This window comes from Panthera pardus, unplaced genomic scaffold (genome assembly GCF_024362965.1).
Source record: "Panthera pardus isolate Hobbes unplaced genomic scaffold, ASM2436296v1 HiC_scaffold_12, whole genome shotgun sequence".
Taxonomy (NCBI): domain Eukaryota; kingdom Metazoa; phylum Chordata; class Mammalia; order Carnivora; family Felidae; genus Panthera; species Panthera pardus.
Window position 1 is genome coordinate 55,545,219 of NW_026526677.1, and position 22,604 is coordinate 55,567,822.

Here is a 22,604-nt window from a genome sequence, read left to right on the forward strand (position 1 = left end):
AGTTCCAATTAAAGAAAGACAAGTCCAAGCCCCAAGACAAGTAAGGCTAGCCCAGACTGTTGGCAAAAAAAAAAAAAAAAAATTTATTTTCCTTTGAAATAAAATGTACAACCAAAAGAGGTCAGGGCATGGGGCAGCAGGGAGGACAGGGAGACAGCAGAGAGCCCATTTTGGGGCAGGAATCTGCCTCTGACTACCCTACACCTTTGCCAAGGAGGAAGAGTCGGTGAGCCACGGATTTCAGAAGGGAAGGAAAACAAATGCTGTGCCAGTGCTTTTCCTGGAGCAGGACATCCCTCAGGTACAGAACACTACCTCCACAAGGTAGTGTCAGAACCACACACTGGCAGAGCCCTTACAGATCCTACAGCCCTCCTACCCCCAACCACCTGCATGGACATACTAAGGCTTAGATGGGGAAGGGGTACACACTAAACAGGAGGTGAAGTCAGAGCTAGAACACCTGGGCAAACTTAGCAAGGGACTGTGGCCACAGGCCTGGGCATGTGCAGGAAATAATCACATACACCAGTCAAGTGAATGACCCCATGGAGAGAAATGGCTGTGGTTTTCAGGTAGCAGCCACTGCTCAGTGGTCCCTGACCTCAGCAAGAGGTGGCTATGTAAAGGCCAAGAACCGATGGTGGTTATAAACCTCAGGACTTTTTTTAGCACCAGATGGTGGAGCTCTCCTAACAGCTCAGCTTCTTGGGGCCTCCGGATAAGGGTGATGCTGCTTGAAGGTCCCTGTGCCTTCAAGTGGGGTGAGGGAAAAGAGAAGCCAGCAGGGCTACCTAAAACCCTGTCCTGTGCCCTTCTGCCCTTCCTCCCCCTCCCCCAGCTTCAGCACGGTCCACAGAGGACACAGGGTGGGGAAGGCCAGAGTGGTGTCTTGTTTCTAGTTTCTGGGCAGTGGACCGCCTCCTCCTTTCTAGTAGGAGAGAAAGGGTTTAGAATCGCTTTTCCTCAGGCTGGGAGGTAATGAGCAGCTCCTTGTTCCCGAAGTCCCACCAGGCTGTCATGTGGAACGCCATGTTGGTTAGGACAACGGTGTACTCCAGGATGGCGAAGATGGTGTATACTGTTGCAAGGGCACAAGAACAGAGCGTGGTGAGACTCCCGCCCCTGCCCCCCAGGGGCCTCTTGATAAATCGCCACCACCACACATCTCTACAAAGGAGACACAATGGCAGTCAGCCCCCAAGGCCACTGCCATCTCGCACAGTATAGACAACATCATAACTGTCCCATAGCCACTGTGACCCCATACGGATCCCAGCCTGGCCTCACCTCCAGCCTCACAATACATGTTGTGCCGAAAGTAGACAGCCAGCGCCGTGAAGAAGGAGATGAAGTTGATGACGAAAAGCCGCTGTTTCCAGTTGTAGGACTTGCGGTCCTAGAGGATGGGCTGTCTGATCACTCTGCAGCCTGTTGGATATGTGTGGGCAGCCTCCCCTCTTAGCCCCAACTCCTGAGGGCTGCGTCTTACCTCCCTTGGTTTTGGAAGGGGGCACAGGCAAGGGCAGCAGGAATGATGGGCATGTTCATATTCCTGCGTTTGGGAGTATAATGAAGCCAAGGAGCAGTGCTGTCCCTGCCCCTCCCACTTCAGCAGGATGGAACATGAAAGTTACTCGGAGTCACCCCCCAACCTGACACCTCCACATACTGTGGGGAGAAGAAAGGTGTCTGCGGGGGCGGGGGTAAGGAGGGGCACTGGAGTTATTACAGACCACAGACCCCTGACACAGTTCCTAACCCACTGCAGCCTGGGTGCTGTCCCTCATTCTACCCCCATTTGGAGCCTCCATCTCTTCTATTTTCCAGTCTCCATTAGTACCCGAACACAGTCCTAGATTCTGACCAATCCATCACCCTCCACTCATCCCCAAGCCCCAGCCTCAGCCCGGGTTCCCGTTAGAACTCTGGTTCCCATCTCACCATTACCCGCATCCTGAGGACGGGTGTTCTTGATTTTCCCCTGGGCTGCTTAGAGCCCCACTAGGGGTAGACCGTACCTCCTGACTTACTGTGTGCTTCTTGGTCAGCCGCCAGAGAATGCAGGTGAGGAGCATGTGACTGAGGGAAGAGGCGATGAACACAATAAAAGCATTTTCGTGGATGGCTGGAGGGAGAGAGGAGGGTTGGGAGCGGGCACTACAGGAAGCATCCTAACCCCTCCCTCTGAAGGTCTGAGTGAGGGAGGGCGCAGGGGCGACCCTTCCCAACCCTTCCCCTGCTCCTCCTTCCCTCATGTGGACACCCACTGAAGTCCTCGGAAGAGGAGACGTAAGTGAGCACTAGCAGTGCGAGGTTCTCGACGACGTTGAGGCCAAAGTTGAGGCGGCAAAGCGGGCGGTAGCCAGGACACGGGGACGCGCAGCTGAGGTAGTGGTTCCAGTAGGCGAAGGCCACCAAGAAGCGGGGCGCTGAGTGCAGGCCGATGCAGAAGCGCCACACGTAGCGCTGGGGCACCTCCCCACCAATGGCCGAGCTCACCGAAGGCAGGTAGTTGGGCACCTAGAGAGTTGTGACCAGTCTGGTGGCAGGCCTCCACCAGCCCCACCCACCCACCCACCTGGAGATCCTTCTCTCCATCTATCAAAATCACGCTGGCCCTCAGAAGGCTCCGCTCCAGCCCTTTCCTTGCCTGGAGGTCCTCCTTCAGGCACCTCCAGAGAGAGCTCTCCTGGGAGACATCCCTTTCCAGGTCCCGGCCCCCAATGTGCTTGTTCTCATTCCCCAGGCAGCCTGGGGTTTGTGCAGGGACTTGGTTGGACCTTTTCCATCTCCCTATACATGGAACCTACATACGGCTGGGGAAGCTGTAGACAGGTTCAGATGCTCTCTGAGCCCATAGCACAGAGCTATGGGAGATTCCATGGCCCAGGACCCCAGATTCAGTCCTGAGGACAGGGATGAGTAACAGACGACCTGAGCTTCCGTGCTGGATTCACGGCCCACCTGAGCTGTTCTTGACTGCTCTCAGTTCTACTAACTCTTCTGGGCAGGTGTGCCAAGGTGGTAGAGGGTACTGTGAGATCCTGGGGGACCTGGGTCAGGAGGGTACCCCCACCCTGATCATGCTTAAGAAAGTGGGTGCTTGGGGCGCCTGGGTGGCTCAGTCGGTTGAGCGCCAACTTCGGCTCAGGTCACAATCTCGCGGTCCGTGAGTTCGAGCCCTGCATCAGGCCTCTGTGCTGACAGCTCAGAGCCCGGAGCCTGTTTCGGATTCTGTGTCTCCCTCTCTCTGACCCTCCCCCATTCATGCTCTGTCTCTCTCTGTCTCAAAAATAAATAAACGTTAAAAAAAAAAAAAAAAAAAAGAAAGAAAGAAAGTGGGTGCTCCTAACCTGGGGTAGTCTAAGAAAATGACCTATTCTTGTGCATCCCTCCCATTCATCTTTCTCAAAGCCTGGAACTCCTTATTCCTTCAGGAACTGGAGCACTATTCTTCCTCCTTGAGGAAGGAGGAGGAGATAACACACAGCTGCGAGGACTGGTGTGTTGCTCGTGTGAGAGGGTGAGAGGATGAGGAAAGAACAGTCTAGATGGGGACAGGAAAGCCAGGGAGAGGAGGAGGATCTCTCAGACTCCAGGGTCTGGAGCAGTGCTTCTACCTTTAACATGCGTACAACTAACCAGGGATTGTGTGAGGATGTTGGGGGTCTGGAATCTGAGAATCTGCATTTCTAAAGGATTCCAGGACTGGAAACTACCAGTCCATGGCACTCGCTTTCTGTGGACTTTTTTAGACTGTCAGCAAGAACCAGAGCAGTGCCAGAGCCCAGGGACCCAGAGAAGGAATGACCGTGCTGTGACTATAGCAGGACCAGTCTTCAGAGATGGAGTTCTAGAAGATCCCCTCCTTTCTCCTAATGGTGATGCTGATGGATCAATGCTGGGAACATAGGCAATGGTGGACGCAGCTCACAGGGCAGAGTTGGGCCTGGGGTAACGCCAGCCAGGGGCTTCGCAGCCTTCACAGAAAAGGAGATAGATTCCCCTCAGCACTACCAAAAGAAGCTAAGTGTAGAGCTCTCTGAGAGGGTGCCGCTCCCAAGGCCATGGCTTGAGATACCATGTAGCTTGAGACCAGGCTCAGATACTCACTCTGAGTAATCAGTAAAGAGACAGCATGTAGGCTTTGGAGCCACACAAACCCGGGTCTGCATCCCATCTCTGCCTTTATTAACCTACTCAAGGTCACTTCACCTCTCTGAGCTTTAATTTCCTTGTTGGCAAAATAGGGACACTACCACCTACCTTGCAGGATGATTGTGAATATTAAATATGATGTATGCAGAGCATCTGCAGTGTTTAGCACACAGCAGGTACAAGTGATGGCTTTCAGAAGACAAACTTCCCTGAAAAGCCTGCAAATAGCTGGTGAGCTATGTAGTTATTGAACATGGGAACCCTGCATGGGAGTGACAGGCAAGAACTGTAACTTCATCAGAGACTTCTGAGCCCTCCAAGCCTCCTTACTTTTCTACCCCTCTGGGCAGGTCCCCTAAGTAAGGTTAGTGGGAGTGTTGCCTCTGTTTCCTAGAATATTCATTCTGAAAACTCCTGCCTCCATCCCAGCTACTTTAAGGAGAGCAGGACCAGCATGAGCTTTTTGTCTGTTTGTTTCCTCCAGCATGAGCTCTCTAAAGCTTGGCTGGGAGAGCCCAGAGCCCTAACTGATGTTGGGAAACAGGTAAATGGTAGAGATGGCAAAAATCTGGGAGGACACCACAGGAAGAAGGGAGATTTAGGGCCCTGTGGCTACTGGTGTCATCCTCATAAGCTCCTCCCAGATTAGGGGTGGAGATAGGATGCTGAGAGCAGGGATTTCCTCTTACCCCCACCCACACACACAAATATACATGCACGCATGCACACACATGCATAATCAGTATAGATATTCATTTATGTTCCCCCATCCCAAGCACACAAGTTCTCCACTCACCAACTATGCCAGCAACATCAGGAGCTATCAGAGACCAGGTGCCCAGCTCACCCCAAATCTCCCCATGAGCTCAGAGCTAAGGGTACTGAAGTGGGAACATAACCCCTTTCCCCAAGAACAGAAACCCTCTACATCCTAGAGGATGTGGCTCAGTGGACCTGTGGCAGGGCAGTAGATCAGAAAGTCACATGGTATAAAGGGTGAAGGTCCAAAAAATTCCCTATCAAAGCACCTCAGATTTCACCAATTGAGATTCATTCCTTTGATAAAAGTCCCCCAAACTTATGGATGACTTTGCTATCTACTGTCCCCATCCCTTGCCAACTGAACAAGACCTCCCATTCCTATCAATTCAACCTGCTACTCTTCTCTGGACTCCATCCCTGCCTCTCTACTTTCATAGTCCCTATTTTAGCTCTGGTCTTCCCAGTAGCATGATCTATTGCACTAGCCTCCTCACTTATCTCCCTACTCTTGCCCCCTGCTCTTAAATCTGTTCTCCACTCAGGAGCCAGAATGATCTTCTAAAGCATAAATCTGATCCTGTCCCTTTCCTGCTTAAAATCTTTCCAAAGCTCACCACTGCCCTCTGGATAAAATCAAAAGTTGTCAGCCTGGCATTCACAAAGATCCTTCTTTACCCCCATAGCAGAAATGCCCCTTGGTCCAGGAAGGAAGTCTTCCCCAACACCTAGGCTGGATTAAGTGCTTCTTCTGGGCCCTGTGATCCCTATGCTCCCCTTCATTCTTTATGTTCCCCTTTATCACAATAGGAGTCCCATTTCACTGTGCTGTGACTGTCTGTGTCTAGGACTGTGTCATGTAAGATGAGAGGCTAAGGGCAAGTCCATGTTCAGTTCCATCCTTCTGACACAGAACCTCTACCCCTAGGCCTTCAGGAAAGGCCTGGTGGACTGCTCTTGGAGGCGGGGAGTCCATCTGGGTTTCTAGCTGGCAGAGTCCTGAGTGGACACAGGTTAGGGGGCCCGAGGCTGCCAGGGGAGAAACCAAGCCTGAAGATTCCAGGGCAGGGCTGGGGGTGTTCTCAGGCCACGTCCCCAGTCTGGGTTAAAGCCACTTATGACCTCTCCTGGCTCCTGGCCCAGTCTAACTCCCCAGTCCTGGCTTCCTTTCCAGTCTGGTCTTTCTTCAGCTTCCTCCTCCCTCTCATGACCTCTCTTGCCTACTGCCTTCCCTTCCCTTCCCCTTTCCCCTCTGCTCCCTGGCACTCTCTGTAATCTTCTACTCTCGGAAGACTGTGACTCCACTCTCCCTGAGTCTCTCCCCACAAATTCCCACAACTCTGACTTGCCCCCCACCATCCCTTTATCCCTTTCCCCTTTCTCTGACCCTCCGCCTTCTCTCTTACTCTCTGATTCCACTCTTACTGCCATCTCCTGACCTGGCCCTGACCCAGGTGCGGGGGAGCCTGGCACTCACCCCACAGTCAGTGGCCACCGTGTACTCAAAGTGGAACACCAGGGACCAGATGATGCAGAAGAAGAAGCCGAACATGGGGAAAGTGATGACCCACCAGATCATGGCCGTGAAGCGGAGCCGGAACACAGTCCCATCTGGGTCCAAGGGCTGGGAGGCCGCAGAGAACATCCTGTAGGGAGTGGTGCCCAGGCAGGGCGAGGGACACAACTTGGGGCCTGGTGGGACACCTGGGCCTCGGGAAGTGGAGCCTTTTCCAGAGCTGGCTCCTCTGGGTATAGGGAAGAGCCAGAGTAGAAAGAGCATAAAGGGAAATGGAAAGCAGTGCAGAAGGTAAGGAGGTACAGAGAGAGATGGGGCGGGAGCAGCTGAGTCAGGCAGGGTCAGCTCTTAGGAATCCCTTTGGCACAATGGTCCTATAGGTCCACCTCTTAAAGAGCCTGGAGAATAGAGGCTCCCAGTGGCCTGGACATGGGAGTTTGATGGGCCACTTCAATCTCAAGACTCTCACACCCAACTCAGAAGGATCAGAGGTAGAAAGGTTATTACTTCTGTTCCATAGAACATTAGGACTAAGATTTTAGCCACTTGACAGATTAAAGCTCCCAAGTCAAGGCTTTCTTCAGGTCACATAACCTAGACAAAGGACCCTTGGCTCAGACTGGTCCAAGCCCTCCCACTGACCCTGTCTGACCACATTCCTCCTCTTCACCCAAGTTCAACCAGGAACAGTGGGAGTGCCCAGAACCTATTTCAATGGGACCACAGGCTGCCAACCAGCCCACCCCCAGGCTCAGAATGATCCAAGCCTCAGGTCAACAGTACCATCATCTCAAGATACCAGGGTCCCTGCAGAGGCTTCTCCTTCCTCTCTAAGACCATGTCACCCAATCCAAAGTTTATGGGAATCTGAGGGTCACGGGAACCTTCTCCACTCAGCTTGAGCCTATTGTGCTGGGCCAGACCCAGCAAGGACAGACCCAAACCAAGGGAGCTAGCTTCTTCCACTCCCTTCTCCTGCTAGGCAGAGAAGTCCCTCCTCCCACCCCTGACTGCCCCAGCTACCATGACTTGTGAGATGGGTTCCCTTCTGGGGGGCAGACAGAAAGGCTTTGTATTCAAACGCCTAGGACCAAACCTCCCTTGGGACTCATACCACCCACGATTAAGGGAGCCCTAGTTCACTAGTCCAGCTCAGCATCAAGGAAATGGGGGAGGGGGCGCGAACTGAGCAACACTCACACTGGGTGCTGAAGGATCCGGGGCTTGGGTTGAGAGTTCTAGCCAGACTGAAACTATTCTAAGACTGGAGGGTCCCACCCCTAGCTCTCTAGGGCCTGCCCTCCCGCCCACAGAGCTCAGATCTCCACGCCTGCCCAAGCACACAGCCCTCCCAGGACCAACAAGGCCATATCATAAACCCTGGAACATTCTGCAAAGGTAAGAGTGATAGTGGCTAAAGTCAGCCCACAACAGCTTCCTTGCCAGGGATGGGGGTGGGGACCCTTTTGAGAGTTGTATCCTGGGATCCAGGCAGTTTTCAGGGAAGGAAAAGGGAGAAAGCAAAATAGGATTTCACCCCTTTCTGTTGAAGCAGATGTATGTCTGTTGGGCCTCATTGGAGAGCTAGCTAATCTTAGAACAATACATTCAGGATCCAAGACAGATCTGGACGGGCCTAAATATGAGGTTATCAGTGTCCAGTCTGGACCTGTGCAGAAACAGCTAACTCAGCTCAAGATGCCTTAACAGGGGTCTAACAGCCAGTAATAGGAATGCAACGGTACTACTTTTCCCTGTGCTACCCAGGCCATATGAAGACCTATGCCCAGATCAGGGCCTCATATGAAGAGAATAGTGACCGACTGGGCCAAGTCTAGGGGCGCACATCCTGTGAGGGTTGCCTGAAAGAACTGGAAATATGCTACCTAATAAGAGTAAACTCGGGGACCCCTACCCCCATTACTGCCATCCCACCTCTGTAGGGCTGGCTTGATGCCAGGAGGAGAGAGAGTAGCTCTCAGGCTCCCAAAGCAGAGCCAGTGCAAAGGCAGAGATTCACCAAAAAGAGAATGTCATGTCCACTACAAGAAAGAGCTTGCTAATTGTTAGTTACTAAGCCTCCTTAGAATAGGCTGCCTGGAGAGGAAGGAAGCTCCCCATCACTGGAGATATGCAAGCAAACACAGAGTCATCTAAATTACAGATGTGTTAGAGTAAGGTTACTTTTTTTATTTCTAGGGTTGGCCATTTCTAGAATACTCCAGGTGAGAAATTCAGAGCATACATCCACCTGGGCTGCCCCAAGGTGGCTCCAACATGGTAGTCCCAGAGAGTGGGGACAAAATACCACCTGGGTCCCTAAGCTCAGTCCTGCCCCAGAGTGGTCAGGTATCCCTCCTGCAACTACCTATGCCTTAGGATCCCTAACTAGTATGTCAAGAATGGGTTATAGGTATGCCAGATATGCTGGCTTACTGATCCCATTAGCCCTCAGGAGCCAGCCATGAGGGGCAAAGCAAACAGCCTATTCCATTTAATTCCATATGCCTTACAAATATAATTTTCTGCATGGACTAAGACTTGGTCTCAGGCTTCCTTTTCAAAGGGCACGGGGCTGATGCAGGGGGGAGGGGGTCCTATTCATTTATTCAACCAATTCTTTCTGATTCAGATGTAGTGCCCACCTTGAAGAAGCTCCTGGTCTGATGGGGAACAGAGATACAAATATGATATGATAGAACTGTATGAAAGATAAAACAGGGAACTGTGGGCACCCAGAGGAAAGAGTGATTAAGTCTTCCCCAAGGAGGCTAGGGAACGTTTTTTCAAAGGAGGAGACATTTGAGAAGGGTTTTGCAGGATACAAAGGAGTTGACCAGGTGAGAGAAACATTTGATGCATTATCTAAGGTGAAAACTTGGTCAAGAAAAGCCATTGTTTGGATCCTTTTCGATCCTCCCCCTCAAGATCACCTGGTCAGCCCCTTTTTGTCCAGTCCTGTTCTTTCTGACAGCTCCCAGCCCTGGGTATCATAAGACTGGCTGCCTACCGCTCAAGGCCAACATCTACCCATCGACAAAGCAAGGAGAGAGAAAACTTCCAGTCATAAGAACAAAAGAAGTAGGCCCCACTCCATACTGCCATTCAGACCCCACTTCTAATCATAGTCCTATTTCTGGAGCAAATGCTCTTTATAGGGAGGCAGGAAGCTGAGCTGATTGGGGGCCTTCAGAGCTCTCTCTGATGCTCTTCCAAGGGTCCATGTCCAGGCCCTGCCTCCTTTCCACCTAGAGCCCATGGGCTCTTCCTCTCCTGCCCTGCCTTCCAACCTTACAATCTCTTTTCCTCCTACTCCTTCGGCTCCTCACCCTTCACACTTCCCAAACCACCTTCCTATGCTTCCTCTATCTGGAGCTCTACACTACTCCTGAGAAGGAGGACGGGAATTGCCAACCCCATTTTAAGACATGGGAAGCTGAGGCTCAGTCTCTGTGTCTCAGGTAATAGAGAGTCAGTGGATGAAATTAGGAGTGTAACAGAGGTCAACACAGGTCTGACCCTCTTTACCCCGAAACATTACAGAGAAAACTCACATCTTTCCTCCTGGCCCAGCACACCATATCCCTGCTCAGAGGGCACATGCCTACCTGGGGAACATAGCCCATATACACATATGGAACACATATATACACACATCATCAGGCCCCCATCCAGACACACACAGATATGGTCTCTCCCAGACACATACAGTCACGTCCCTTACAGTCACACAGATGCATACATAATCACATTCTCACAGAGACAGCCACAGCCCACAGTGTCACACTAAGAGGCGCCAGCACCCTCTAGCCCAGTCCTGTTCTCTCTCCATCCCCCACGAAACCCGGGGGCTCTTGAATCTGCCCCTCTATGAAGTAAGGATTGAATTCTGGGGCTGCCCAACTTCAATGACTCCAGGCCCTAATGACCCCCATGGAAAGTGGCAGAAGGCTAATTCCTGAGACCTCAATTTACAGGTACCCAGCAACCCAGTTTGTCTGATGGACCTCATTGGAGAGCTCACTAATCCTGTTACAACAGAATCAGGATCCAAAATCGATCCAATTGGACCTGAATATGAGATATTCCTTGACCCCCCCCCCCCCCCCCACTTCGCAAGCCCTACCCCACAGTGTGTGGCCGTAGTCTCCTTGAAGTGGAAGAGCAGGGACCAGAGGATGCAGAAGAGGAAGGCGACAAGTGGACAGCAGACTGTGACCAGGGCCACCAGGGTGAAGCGGAGCCGGACCAGGGTCCCATCCCGGTCCAGTGGCAGTGGGACCTGGTACATCTTGTCAGACCTGGGGATGGAGTAGTATGCTGTCAAGGCCCAAGGCAGCAAGGCTGGGACTCTGTGGTAAAGCCAGCCCTTGTGCTGAGTCCTCAGCTTAGCTGAGCCATGGGATGGAGGGTCTGAGAAGAAAGCCATCTAGCCCCTAAACTTGGACAGTTCCTGCCCTGGATGGGGACGATTGACTCAGAATCCCAAGAGGACATTCACCCTCAATTTCAGAGGAAAGACAATGAAGCAAATCTGTGCTAAAATGAAGCCTGAATAGATTGGGAGAGTTTCTTCTCCCCTATACCTGGCTTTATAGGTCTATGACAACAGGAGCTGGTTTAACTGGTCTCTCTTGTTTCAGGAACCAACCCTAAAACCTCCCAGTGAACAGAATAGTCCACCTTCTTTCACAGGCCTTTGAGCCTCTAGGCTTCAGTTCTCCCTGCTTCACCCACTGGCCCAGGGCCTTCTGTACCTTCGGTCCCTTCCCAGGCTCTGTGTGTCTGCACCACAGTGCACAGCAGCGAGGGCTCCATGGAAGCCAATAGAACCCTGACCCCCTGCTCGTCCCCACCTGCTGCCTCATGTGCTCTGAGGGTGAAAGGCTTTGCAGAATCAGGCCTGGTGCTAGCCTGGGCTTGCTGTTTGCTGGAAAGAGCTGCCTGGTCAGCTTCTGGAGGCTTCCCAGAACCCATGGGGCCTGTCCATCCCCCTCCAGAGATGAAGTAAAAGCTCCTGAGAACTGTTGACTCCCTGCTGAGATGAGGATGCTAAGGTTAACAACTATAATAACCACGTATACACCAGCAATCCTAGCCCAGCCTCCCTAAGTGCACAGAGGGGAAATTGAGGCTAAGAGAGGAACAAGAACCTGCTCAGGGTCGCACAACAACTAGAAGGGAGAGCCAGCAGTGGGGAGATGTAGGGCCCACAGGGTCACAAACTGCAGCCCCAGCCTTCTTTGACCCCTTCGTCTCTGGGACAGACCTCTGGGTAGAAAGGTCAGGTTAGATCAGATTAGGAGGGGAGAGAGAAGGGGCACCTGTCATTAGAGAAAGAAAGGTAAATCAAATCCTATATAGATGAGTCAGTGAATCCTGTCCCCATTGCAAAGGCAGAGAAACCAAGATGCAGAGAGAGAAAGGCCCTTCCTCAAAGCCAGATGCTGAGCCTGACAGAAAGCCATCCTTGGAACTTACGCTTCTTGTGGCCAAACTAGGGCTGGCTCCAGATTCATAAAGAACCCGCCCTTATGGACTCAAAGGTCTTGCCAGATCAAGTCCCAACTCTTCCTGGCCCCGCCCTCAGGAAGAACCTGAAGCTAACCTCCTAGCATTCCAGAACCAGGTGAATACGCTTCTGTGTTCTCCTCCATCTTCCCCCACCCTGCCTCTCTTCTAGGCCCGATTAGTCAGCCTGCCCCAGTTGCCCAACTTCTTTTCTGCCTTCAGGAGCCAGGGATCTCCCAGAGGAATTGGAATTGGAGCTGGTGCCCCTCCCAAATTGAACACATTTCTTGGATCATCCCCAAATGGACTATAAGTCCCTAGAGACCCTAGAAGGGGAAGGACTTCCCCACCCAGCCCAAACCCTGATTTGGTGCTTGTAGCAGCACTAGTCCCCTCTCTGAAGCCAGTGGCTCTAGAAGCCTCGGGAACCACTGGGATGCCCAAACTGAAGAACAGATCCTCAGGAAATGAATAGGCACTGCTTGAGGCAGGGGGTGGGTAAAGAGGTTGGAGGAACAATCTGTTCCACTGCTTGGAGGTATGCCTGGCTCCTCTTTTAGCTGTGTGACCTTGGGCAAGTCATCTAACCACTCTGGGTCTTTTTCCACAGTTGTGCAACATGAAGATCATGTGGTTTAGATTACTAATATGACCATTCCAACATGGTCATTTTACTTCTCCAGGCCTCAGGACAGGGAGCTCACTACCTGAAGGGCAGCTCTTCAGTCCCAGTCAGCTCTAACTTCTTCATACGTACTACTTAGCTGGAAACTGCTTTCTTAGGAGTACCCCTACCTTATCTCCAAAGGTCCCAGAGATCTTCTCAGCCTCCAGCCAGAATCCATACTTACTGGGTACCTTCTGAGTATGAGGCACCCTGCTTAATGCTCCACATACATTGTTTCTTTTAACCCTCACTATAATTCTATGAGGCAGGCCCTATATAGCCTGTGTATTTCCATTTTACAGAACAGGAAACTGAGGCTCAAGGAGGTTAAAAACACTTGCCCAAGGTCACAGGCTAATAAATGGAAGAGGTGTAATTTGAAATTACTCTATCGGGTTCCAGAGACACCCAACACCTACACCCCTGGCATCTAAAGAGAAATCCCCATCAGCAGACCCTGGAGAATGAAGGAGAGCTCAATCAGTGCACAGCCAGCACCATGTGGGAGAGCAGGAGGGGTAAAGGGTTAGTTCAGAAGTCGGGACAGCAGCAGATCCTGGGCAAGCACCAGCACCTTGGGGCTGGGCGGTGAGAAAGCTGGACCTCGTGGCGGAGCTCCCCCAAGTGGGGTTGCCCCGCGATCCGTCACACCCATCCCCATACTCACCCAGGCTGTGGCGGCGAGGAGGCCGCGCCGGCGCAGGCCGGGCGCTGGGGGAACCCGAGGGGAGCCCAGGCCCGGCCTGGGGCAAGCGGCCGGGGGCGGGCCGGAGCGGGTACGGCGGGGGCGGGGCCAGCGCGCTTGGGGAGGAAACTGCGCCCAGATCCTCCATTGGCCCCTCCCCACTTCTGCGGACCTGGACCCTTGGCTCTCCGCCTTGATCCGGTGTCCCCTTGTGCCATGCCTCTCTAGCTCTGGTCTGCCCCACTAATTCCTGTTGCGTGGGGGCAGCCGGAAGAGCCCTGGACCCCTGGGTTTGACACGTTGGATAAGCCACCTTGTCACCTTACCTCTCAGCGGCGTTCCATCACCTGTTGAAAGAACATAAAATTGGTTCAACAAGCCCCGAATTCTCTAATTTTCTAGTCTCGGTGTCTCCTGCCCACGTCCCCATTCTAGCCGAATTATCCGGCCTCGCCCTTCTGAAACATTAAAACAGTTTTGCCCCAGCCTCAGCGCCCCTCCCCCTAACTTTGCTCCCCGTAGCCGATTCCCGGCATTCAGCAAAGGGAAGAGCACGTTATAGGTAGAGAGATCAGGGAGGCCCACCCCAAAAACTCGGGGCCAGAGCTGTTCCCGGCTTTGATCAGGAGAGGGCGCCCTGTCCTGACATAACAGAGCAAGGCTCTCCTTTCCCCAGTCCTGGGTCTGCCCCACCACGAGAGGGTTGATCCGCAGAAACCAACCCAGCCCACAGGGTTCCCTCCCCACCCAGACTGACCCCTGAAGGAACCCGAGGAAGACTCTTGGGGTTGCCAGAGCACCTGCAGGGGGTGAAGACCTCTGACCTAGACGTAGTTACCACCACAGTTTTCCTAGTCATATATCCCCACAGTAATAGCACATTTTGAGCACCCTCTGTTTTCCAGGCACTTTTCTATTTTTTATGCATTATCCCATTTGATCCTTATAAAAACTCCATGAGATGGATACTATTAACATCCCTGTTTTAGAAAAGGTATGTTACCTATTCACACAGCTATAAATGTCAGAAACAGGATTGGAGTCCCGCACCTGAGGTCATTCCCTTAATCCCTTCCTATATAGAACAACCTGGAACAACCCGGGTTTGAACAGCACGTGTCCACTTACACGTGGATTTTTTGATACAGCACAGTACTATAAATGTATATTTTCTCCCTTATGGTTTTAAGAAAAAAAAATTATTTTGTTTTTTAAAGTAGGCTCCACACCCAATGTGGGGCTCCAACTCACAACCCCAAGACCGAGTCACACGCTCTACCAACCGAGCCAGCCGAGTGCCCCCTCTTCCTTATGATTTTCTTAATAACATTTTCTCTTCTCTAGCTTACTTTATTGTAAGAATATGTCATATAAAACATATACAAAGCATGTGTTAATCAATAGTTTGTTATCGGTAAAGCTTCCAGTCAACAGTAGGGTATTTGTAGTTGTTTTGGGGAGTCAAAAATTATACATGGAGTTTTTACTGTGTGGGGGCGGGGGGGGGGGTCAGCACCCCTAACCCCTGCATTGTTCAAGAGTCAACTGTATAATGTTAATCCCACAAGGTAGCTACACTCACCACTTTGCAGGTGGATACAGAAGCTTAAATTTGATTAACTTACCAGAGATCTTTTTCATGCATTCATTCTTGTTCATTCACTCAGCCTAGCCCTTTCTGTGGCAGGCCCTGACTGGGCAATGGTGGCAGACCCAGAGATAACTCACTCCTGGAGGCTCCAAGTCTGGCGGGACAATGTCCTATTCTAGTGACTTTGAACTCCTCTCCACCCTGTGCTTTAGGGTTCCAGGGCAAATGAACAATTAGTAAGACTGTACTAAAAGAACCACCTCCTTTTAGTTTCAATGATTAGATGTAGGTTTTCTACCTCAGGGCTTTGTGTCATCTTCTTTGTCTACCTCCAACATACAGATGCTTGCTCCTGGCCTTTATTCCCTGTCTTTATTCCCTGACCCTATTCCTTGTCTGTTCCTTTGGCCCTAAATACCATTCCCTGAGGCTGGGTCCCTTCTCTGTGCCTCTAGACTACCCCCAATGCCTGAAACTTGAGGTGCATTAATCTTGCCATTAATTCTTTGGTGATTTGGGCAATTCACCATACAGTCCTGAATCTCAGTTTCCTCATCTGTAAAATGGTTTTAGGAATATCCACAGCACAAGGTTGTCCTGGGGATTAAGTGAGGTAAAACAGCAGTGTGCCAGGTATGCAGGAGATACTCAAGACACCCTGGCTATTGTGATGAGATGTGGAAGCTATGGTCTGAACTTGTCCTGACTGAGCCTTTTCTTTTTTTTTTTTTTATTTATTTTTTAACATTTATTCATTTTTGAGAGTGAGACAGACAGAGCATGAGCAGGGGAGGGGCAGAGAGGGAGACACAGAATCCAAAGCAGGCTCCAGGCTCCGAGCTATCCACATAGAGCCCAACGTGGGACTCGAACTCATGGACCGCGAGATCATGACCTGAGCTGAAGTCGCACGCTCAACCGACTGAGCCACCCAGGCACCCCAAGACTGAGCCTTTTCTGAACTGTGTGACCTCAGCCATCACTGACCCTCTCTGAATCTATTTCTTCTTCTGTCAGTTCCAAAGCCTATCACCTTGATTTACGTGAGGAAAAGTAGAAAAATGAGTTCTTACTAGGCAACTTACGAGGAACTTTATGTACACTTTCTTATTCAATCCTCTTAATAATCTGGTGAGGTAAATTTGATGGAATATATTTTACAGATAAAGAAGTTGAACAAGCATCTAAGCTTCTAGTCTTGCCTTCAATTCAGTGGGCAGTCAGTGTTTGCTGAATCAGCATTTGTCTGTAATCCAAGTAGTTGCTGCTGCTGCCGTTGAAACCTTCCAGTGTCTCCTGTCCTCCTGGTTGGTTTGCCTTGTGCCTGGACATACCTCAGAGAGGCCTGTGCCTGAAATAGCACCAATATTGTCCAGCTTTGGCCACAGTCACTGCTCCACTCCCCCTGTCCACACACACATACTAGATTCCCCAAGCTGACTGAGCATTTATTTACAGGGATGCTCCAGCCCGCAGTAGCATGGAGGCAGTACAGAGGTGAGAAGCAGAAGAAAAGTGAATGTGGGATGTAGTTGTTAAGGAAAGCTTCCTGAGGCTCTGCTTCACTGGTTTCCTTGCTCTTCTATCTCTTCATCATCCTCCCCATTTACAGCCACATTGGCTCTTCTTAAAACACAGATCTGGGGGTGCCTGGGTAGCTCAGTCGGTTAAGTGTCTGACCCTTGATTTTGGCTCAGGTCATGATCTCATGGTTTGTGAGATCGAGCCCTGCATCGGGCTCTGTGCTGACAGCACAGAGCCTACTTGGGATTCTCTCTCTCTCCTTCTCTCTCTGTCCCTCCCCAGCTGATGCTTGCTATCTCTCTCTCTCTCTCTCAAAATAAATAAACATTTTAAAAAACCATACAGATCTGATCATGTGCCTCTCTTGCTGCAAATTGTTTAGCAACTCCCTATGGCATTTAGGATCAAGAGCAAATTCCTTAGTGTGGTATTCATCATCCTTCGTTATCTGGCCATCCTCTACTCTAGCAAACACATATTTTACATTCTAGCTACGCTCATTTTTTCCATGAGCTTTGCTCAACTTCCTCCTTATCTCTCCCTAAGCACCATGATTCACCTACCTCCCCACTCCACAGGAAGCATTAGAAGTCCATCACACCTTTATTAGGATTGACCACAATGTAGTGAAATTATTGTTAAGTGTCTGTTCCCCTCTCCTTCCTGGAAACCCATTTAAGGATGGAACCCTCACCTGTTCCATTTATTTCTGAATCTCTCAGCTTAGGCCAGAGATAGACACAAAGGAAGCCCAGAAAATATTTGATTGAAGGGTTGATTTAATTGAATTGGGTTTTGAAGGATGGACAGGATTTGGATGTATCAAGAAGAGATTTAGGAACTGTAAGAAAAGCCTTTGAGGAAAGACCACTGTTGTAGGGGTAGAGGCAGAATAAGCATGGCTAGGGATAGGTAAAGAGGCAAGGACGCAGTGCTAAAGATACCCGGTTTCAGGCCAAACTCCGACCCTGCCTCCTGGGCAGCCTCAGGAAAGTCTTCCAGGGTTGTTCTTTGTTCTTCCTAGAGATCTTTTTCACAGAGCAGAGGCATCCTCCTTGGATGACTTTAAACTATCCACCCTAAGCACACCCATCTTGCTGTAGGCCCATTCTGCCTCAAATAGTAATTAAATCTTCATTGTATATTTTGTTCTTCATTGTTCAACTTTCTCTGGCTCCCCTATCACTTCTAGGATGAAATCCTAGTTTGTACCTCTGGATATACTGAGCTCTTTCTTGGTCCTACATCTTTTTTCTCTCTGTTCCTCTGACCTAGGATGTTTTTTTTTCCCTCCATCTTGGCAAACTGTACCATAAAGGTGTTCATTAATAGCACACTTAGGAATGCATATGGGAACTTCTAGGGAGATCACTAAAATAATATAAAAAGAGAATTTAATTTCCAAGCTGGTACAAGAGAAAAATGAAATAATCCAAAAGAATGTTAAGAGAGCAGAGATTTAGGGGTGTCTGGGTGACTCAGTCAGTTGAGTGGCTGACTCTTGATTTTAGCTCAGGTCATGATCTCAGGGTCGTGGGATTGAGCCTCATGTTGGCCTCAGCACTGAGCATGGAGCCTGCCTGGGATTCCTTCTCTCTCTCTCTCTCTCTCTCTCTCTCTCTCTCTCTCCCCCTCTGCCCTTCTCCCCTACTTGTGCGCACACACGCTCTCTCTCTAAAAAAAAATACATATGTACGTATTTTTTTTCTAAGCAGAAATTTAAATGGAAAATAAGCACTTGAAGAAATGGTCAATATCATTAGTCATTAGGGAAATGTATATGAAAACCACAATGAGATGTCACTTCATAGCCCTTAGGATGGCTACAATTGAAAAAAAAGGAATATAGCAAGTATTGGCAAGGATGAGGAGAAATTGGAACCCTCATCTATTGCTAATAGGAATGTAAAATAGTACAGCCACTTTGGAAAACAGTCTGGTAGTTCCTCTAAAAGTTAAACATAGAGTTACCATAGGACCCCATAAATCTACTCCTAGGTATAAACACAAGAGAACTGAAAACATATGTCCATAAAAAACTTATACACAAATGTCCATAGCAGCATTATTCATGGTAGCCACAAGGTAGAAACTCAAATGCCATCAGCTTATGAATGTATAAATAAAATATGGCATATCCATAAAATGGAATATTATTCTATCATAAAACGGAATAAAATTCTGATACACGCTATAACACATATGACCCTTGAAAACATTATGTTAAGTGAAAGAAGTCAGACACAAAGGCCACATATTGTATGATTCCATCTATAGAAAATGTTCAGATAGGCAAATTCATCAAGACAGAAAGTAGATTAGTAGTTGCTAGGGGCTGGGGGAAGGGGGAAATGGGGAATGACTGCTAATTGTCTGGGATTTCTTTTTGGGGTTATGAAAATCTTCTGGAATTAGATAGTAGTGATAGTTGCACAACTTCATGAATATAGTTGACCTTTGAACAACACAGGGGTTAGGGGCACTAGACCCACCCAGTCCAAAATCCATGTATAACTTTGACTCCCTAAAACCTTAACTACTAAGAGCCTACTGTTGACCAGAAGCCTTACTGATAACATAAACAGTTAATTAACACACATTTTGTATGTTGTATGTATTATGTACTGTAGTCTTACAATAAAGTAAGCTAGAGAAAATAATGTTATTAAGAAACTCATAAGGGAGAGAAAATACATTTACAGTACTGTATTTATTGAAAAAAAAATCCTCATATAAATGGACCTGCACACTTCAAACCCATGTTGTTAAAGGGTCAACCCTCTGAATTCTATACTAAAACCCTCTGAATTCTATACTTAAAATGGGTAAATATTATATTGTGTGAATTATATCTCAATTAAAACAATCTGGCAGGACTGCACCTCAAAAAATGGAGGTTATTATTACAAAAGAACTAAAATGAAAAACAAATTAAGGAAAAACCCAGAAACAGAACAGTAGGACAAATAGAAAATGTTAGATTAAATTCTGAATATACCAATAAATTTGTTAAGTGTAATAGACTAAATGCTCTAGTTTAAAGTCAAAGGTATTCACATAAGATTTATAAAAATCTAATTATATGCTATTTATAAACATCATCCCTCCCTTCAGTTGTAGAAAAAGAGGAAGGAAATCAACATTTACTGGGTGCTTACTGTGTGTCAAACATGTGCCCAGTCCATTGCAAATTCCCTTATTTGACATTTACAATCACTTTACAACATGGGAATTTTTGTGCCTTTTCATAGACAAGAAAACTGGGTCACAGAACAGTTAAATAATTTGTGCAAGGTCTAAAAAGTAGGAAGTCTGGTACTTAAACTTAGCTGTTTGACTCCAACTCTGTCACTCTTTCCTACGCACCACCTAAGAAATCTAAACCATTAGGGGGCGCCTGGGTGGCTCAGTCGGTTGAGCTTCGAACTTCGGCTCAGGTCACGATCTCATGGTTCGTGAGCTTGAGTCCCACATCTGAGCTGTCAGCACAGCCTGGAGCCTGCTTTGGATTCTGTGTCTCCCTCCCTCTCTCTCTCTCTCTCTCTCTCTGCCCCTCCCCTGCTCATGCTCTCTCGCTCTCTCTCTCAAAAATAAGTCAACATTTAAAAACATTTAAAAAAAAAAGAAAGAAATCTAGGCCCTCACTCTAAAAGGAAGTCTCTTGCCCTTCCCCGATTCTTCAGTCCTTATGGGTCCTGTCTCCGCTCTGAGCACCAATCCTTCAAAGCTGCATAGGGTGAGTTCTCAGAGTATGTATGTGAGAGACTGGGGTTTCCCAGGAAAGCTGGACTTTCCTTTGCTTTGTCTCTCTGGGCCAGAGCAGAGTGTTAAGCTGTGGACTTCTTGGGCTCCTGAAGCCCAAGAGAGGGTTTGGCTCAGCAAGTTTTTGTGAGCATGCACCAAACTTCTTTTCTTTAGAGGTGAAGAAGGAATGAAGAGACTAGAAGGGGGTTATGAGAATTAGACAGAGTGAGAGTATGTGGTCCACAAAGTCCTTCCGAGGGCAGAAGTACCTGGGAATGATGAGCATGTGGGCCACATGCCTATCAGAGTATCTAACAAGAGGTCCTTCTATTTAGAAATCACCATGGTCATAGGAAATTGCTCCCTGCCACACTCCTCATCTAATGTCTCTTCCTCCAGTCTTCCCACAAGTATGTGGGATCCTATTTAAGGATCTCAGCTCCTGCATACCTGCCAGCACTTTGACCTGAATGTATTTACTTAATCACTTAAAACATATTTCTGGGAGCCATTTCTGTGTCAGAATCAATGTCTTAGAATAGTTAGAATGGGAATTCCTTGACATTTTTAAAGAATAGGAATAATTATCATTTATTGAGGGCTTACTGTATACTGGGTCCCATACTAAATGCTTTATCTCATTTAATTCTCTCGACAACCTTAAAGGCAATTACAGTTGTTACCCTCATTTTACAGACAAGGAAACTGAGGCTTAGGGGTTAAAATTTTGCCCAAGTTGACATAGCCAATAAATGGTTGGGCTCAGGTTTAAACTCAGGGTTCCCTAACTCAAAAGTCTCACACTTCTACTACTATTCTACTTAAGAAAGTCATTCATCCGTTCATCAAACATTTAATGTGCACCTATACTTTGTGCCTGGGCTTAGGGACACCAGAATAAATAAGTGGAGGAGAGGTTTAATCATATTTGGGTTTCAGGATTGGAGGGTGAGAAATCAAATGTTCTGTAGGTCAGTGAGGAAGCTATAGTAAACTATCCAGGGAGAACTAATGACTTTCCAATGTAGAACACAGGAAAGGGAGGATGAAAGGGAGGGATATTTGGATGCAGGAGTGGGGGGAATGTGGCTGGAGTCAGATGTTTAAACTAGCTTTACTATTTGACCATCCACATATTTATTTGTTTCTTCCTTTGAGCATCTACTGAGCACCTACAATGTATCAGATTTCTACTGTTATCTTATTTCATCTTTACAAGCATTCCACTTTTGGACAAATTAGTCAATTATTTGTAATACCTCGCTACCACTGAACACTCAGAGGGATTTAAATTTATCTACTTTTGGGCAGAGCCCACTTCAATTCTGTGTTGATGTTCCAGGAAAAAGTGGTGGTGGAGAGGTAGTCTGAATAGGTTTTGCTTTCTGAGCATAGTCCCTGCTATTCTGCATGGGACCCTCAGTCACTAGGTCTAGTTTCTAGAATATGCTCAACCTTCTCCCTTGTAATATCAAGCGTCTGTCCTGGGCTAGGCCACGGGAGAAAGAAACCCCAATGAATAAAATGCAGCTCTGACTTCTAAGAGCCTGAGCACAGAAGACAGGAAAATAATAGGATACAAAGTGACAAGGCTGTAACAGAGGCCTGCCCAAGCATTAGCCAAACTTCCTCAGAGAGATCCGGGAATGTATCCCAGAGAAGGCAGGAACATTTGAACCAGGCCTTTAAGATAAATAGGAATTCCTAAAGTGCAGGTGTGAAAGAAGTTCCAAGAACCCTCATTTGTAACAAATCCCATGTTGAGCCATTCCCTCACGGCATGCTCATAGCGTACATTAGAGAGATTCAAAGAAGGAAAGGTTGTGATGGGGCCGGCATGGGTTGGGAGACCAGGAGGCCAGGTTTTGGGGCCTCGTAGCAGCTGCAGGCAAGCTACACGGAGAGACAGACCTCCCAGGAGGGCCCTCCAGCTCCGCACGTGGTCTGGCCAGGAAGTGCGGGCAGGACTACGGGGAAGCCTTCCCATCACCGCCCGCGGACTGGGGCAAGGAAAGGGTAGAATAGTTACCATGCCATCGTTGGAGCCTCCCCTCTGATTGGCCCGAGCTTCAGCAGCCCGACTGTCTCGGCTCCAAGGAAGGGGGCGGAGCCTCTGTATAGCGTCACCACTCTTCTCCCACACCCCGCCCGATGCACCCCCACGCAGCCACTCACAAGCCCACTTCGAGGGGGGCCCTGTATGACGTCACGACTCCTCCAGCCAATCTCGGCAGGGAGGGGCGGGACTCCATGTCCCTCCCATCGCCCCTCCCCGCCCCTCCCCGTAACTCCGCTGTCCCTCCTCTTCCCCCTCTCCTTTTCTCCCGAAGACCGCCCTCACGTTCGGTTTCAAAAGACTCGTTGCCCAATGAATAACAGGGCGGGCCTAGAGTGGCGGCGGCTTCTGCCAATGCTCAGACAGCGAGGGCGGAGCGCCGGGAGCGAG

At 49.1% G+C, this 22,604-nt stretch overlaps 1 protein-coding gene across 14 annotated transcripts; it reads right to left on the minus strand.

Moving 5' to 3' along the window:
• Positions 1–870: 870 nt before the first annotated feature.
• PGAP2 (post-GPI attachment to proteins 2) lies at positions 871–22,298 on the minus strand. Of its 14 annotated transcripts, none has more exons than XM_019449643.2 (9): positions 22,188–22,298; positions 13,626–13,646; positions 10,563–10,737; positions 6,398–6,566; positions 2,271–2,523; positions 2,022–2,128; positions 1,493–1,555; positions 1,291–1,399; positions 871–1,081 (listed from the first exon to the last, which is right to left on the minus strand). In XM_019449643.2, exons 3-9 carry the CDS (start codon positions 10,694–10,696, stop codon positions 951–953), a joined length of 966 nt encoding a protein of 321 aa, XP_019305188.1. In that variant the 5' UTR covers positions 10,697–10,737; positions 13,626–13,646; positions 22,188–22,298; the 3' UTR covers positions 871–950. The 14 variants fall into 14 exon arrangements, with proteins under 14 accessions (XP_019305188.1, XP_019305190.1, XP_019305179.1 ...); XM_019449645.2 differs by having other exon boundaries at positions 6,492–6,566; positions 22,188–22,297; XM_019449634.2 differs by lacking the exons at positions 13,626–13,646; positions 22,188–22,298 and adding an exon at positions 13,282–13,579 and having other exon boundaries at positions 6,492–6,566.
• Between the last annotated feature and the right edge of the window lie 306 nt (positions 22,299–22,604).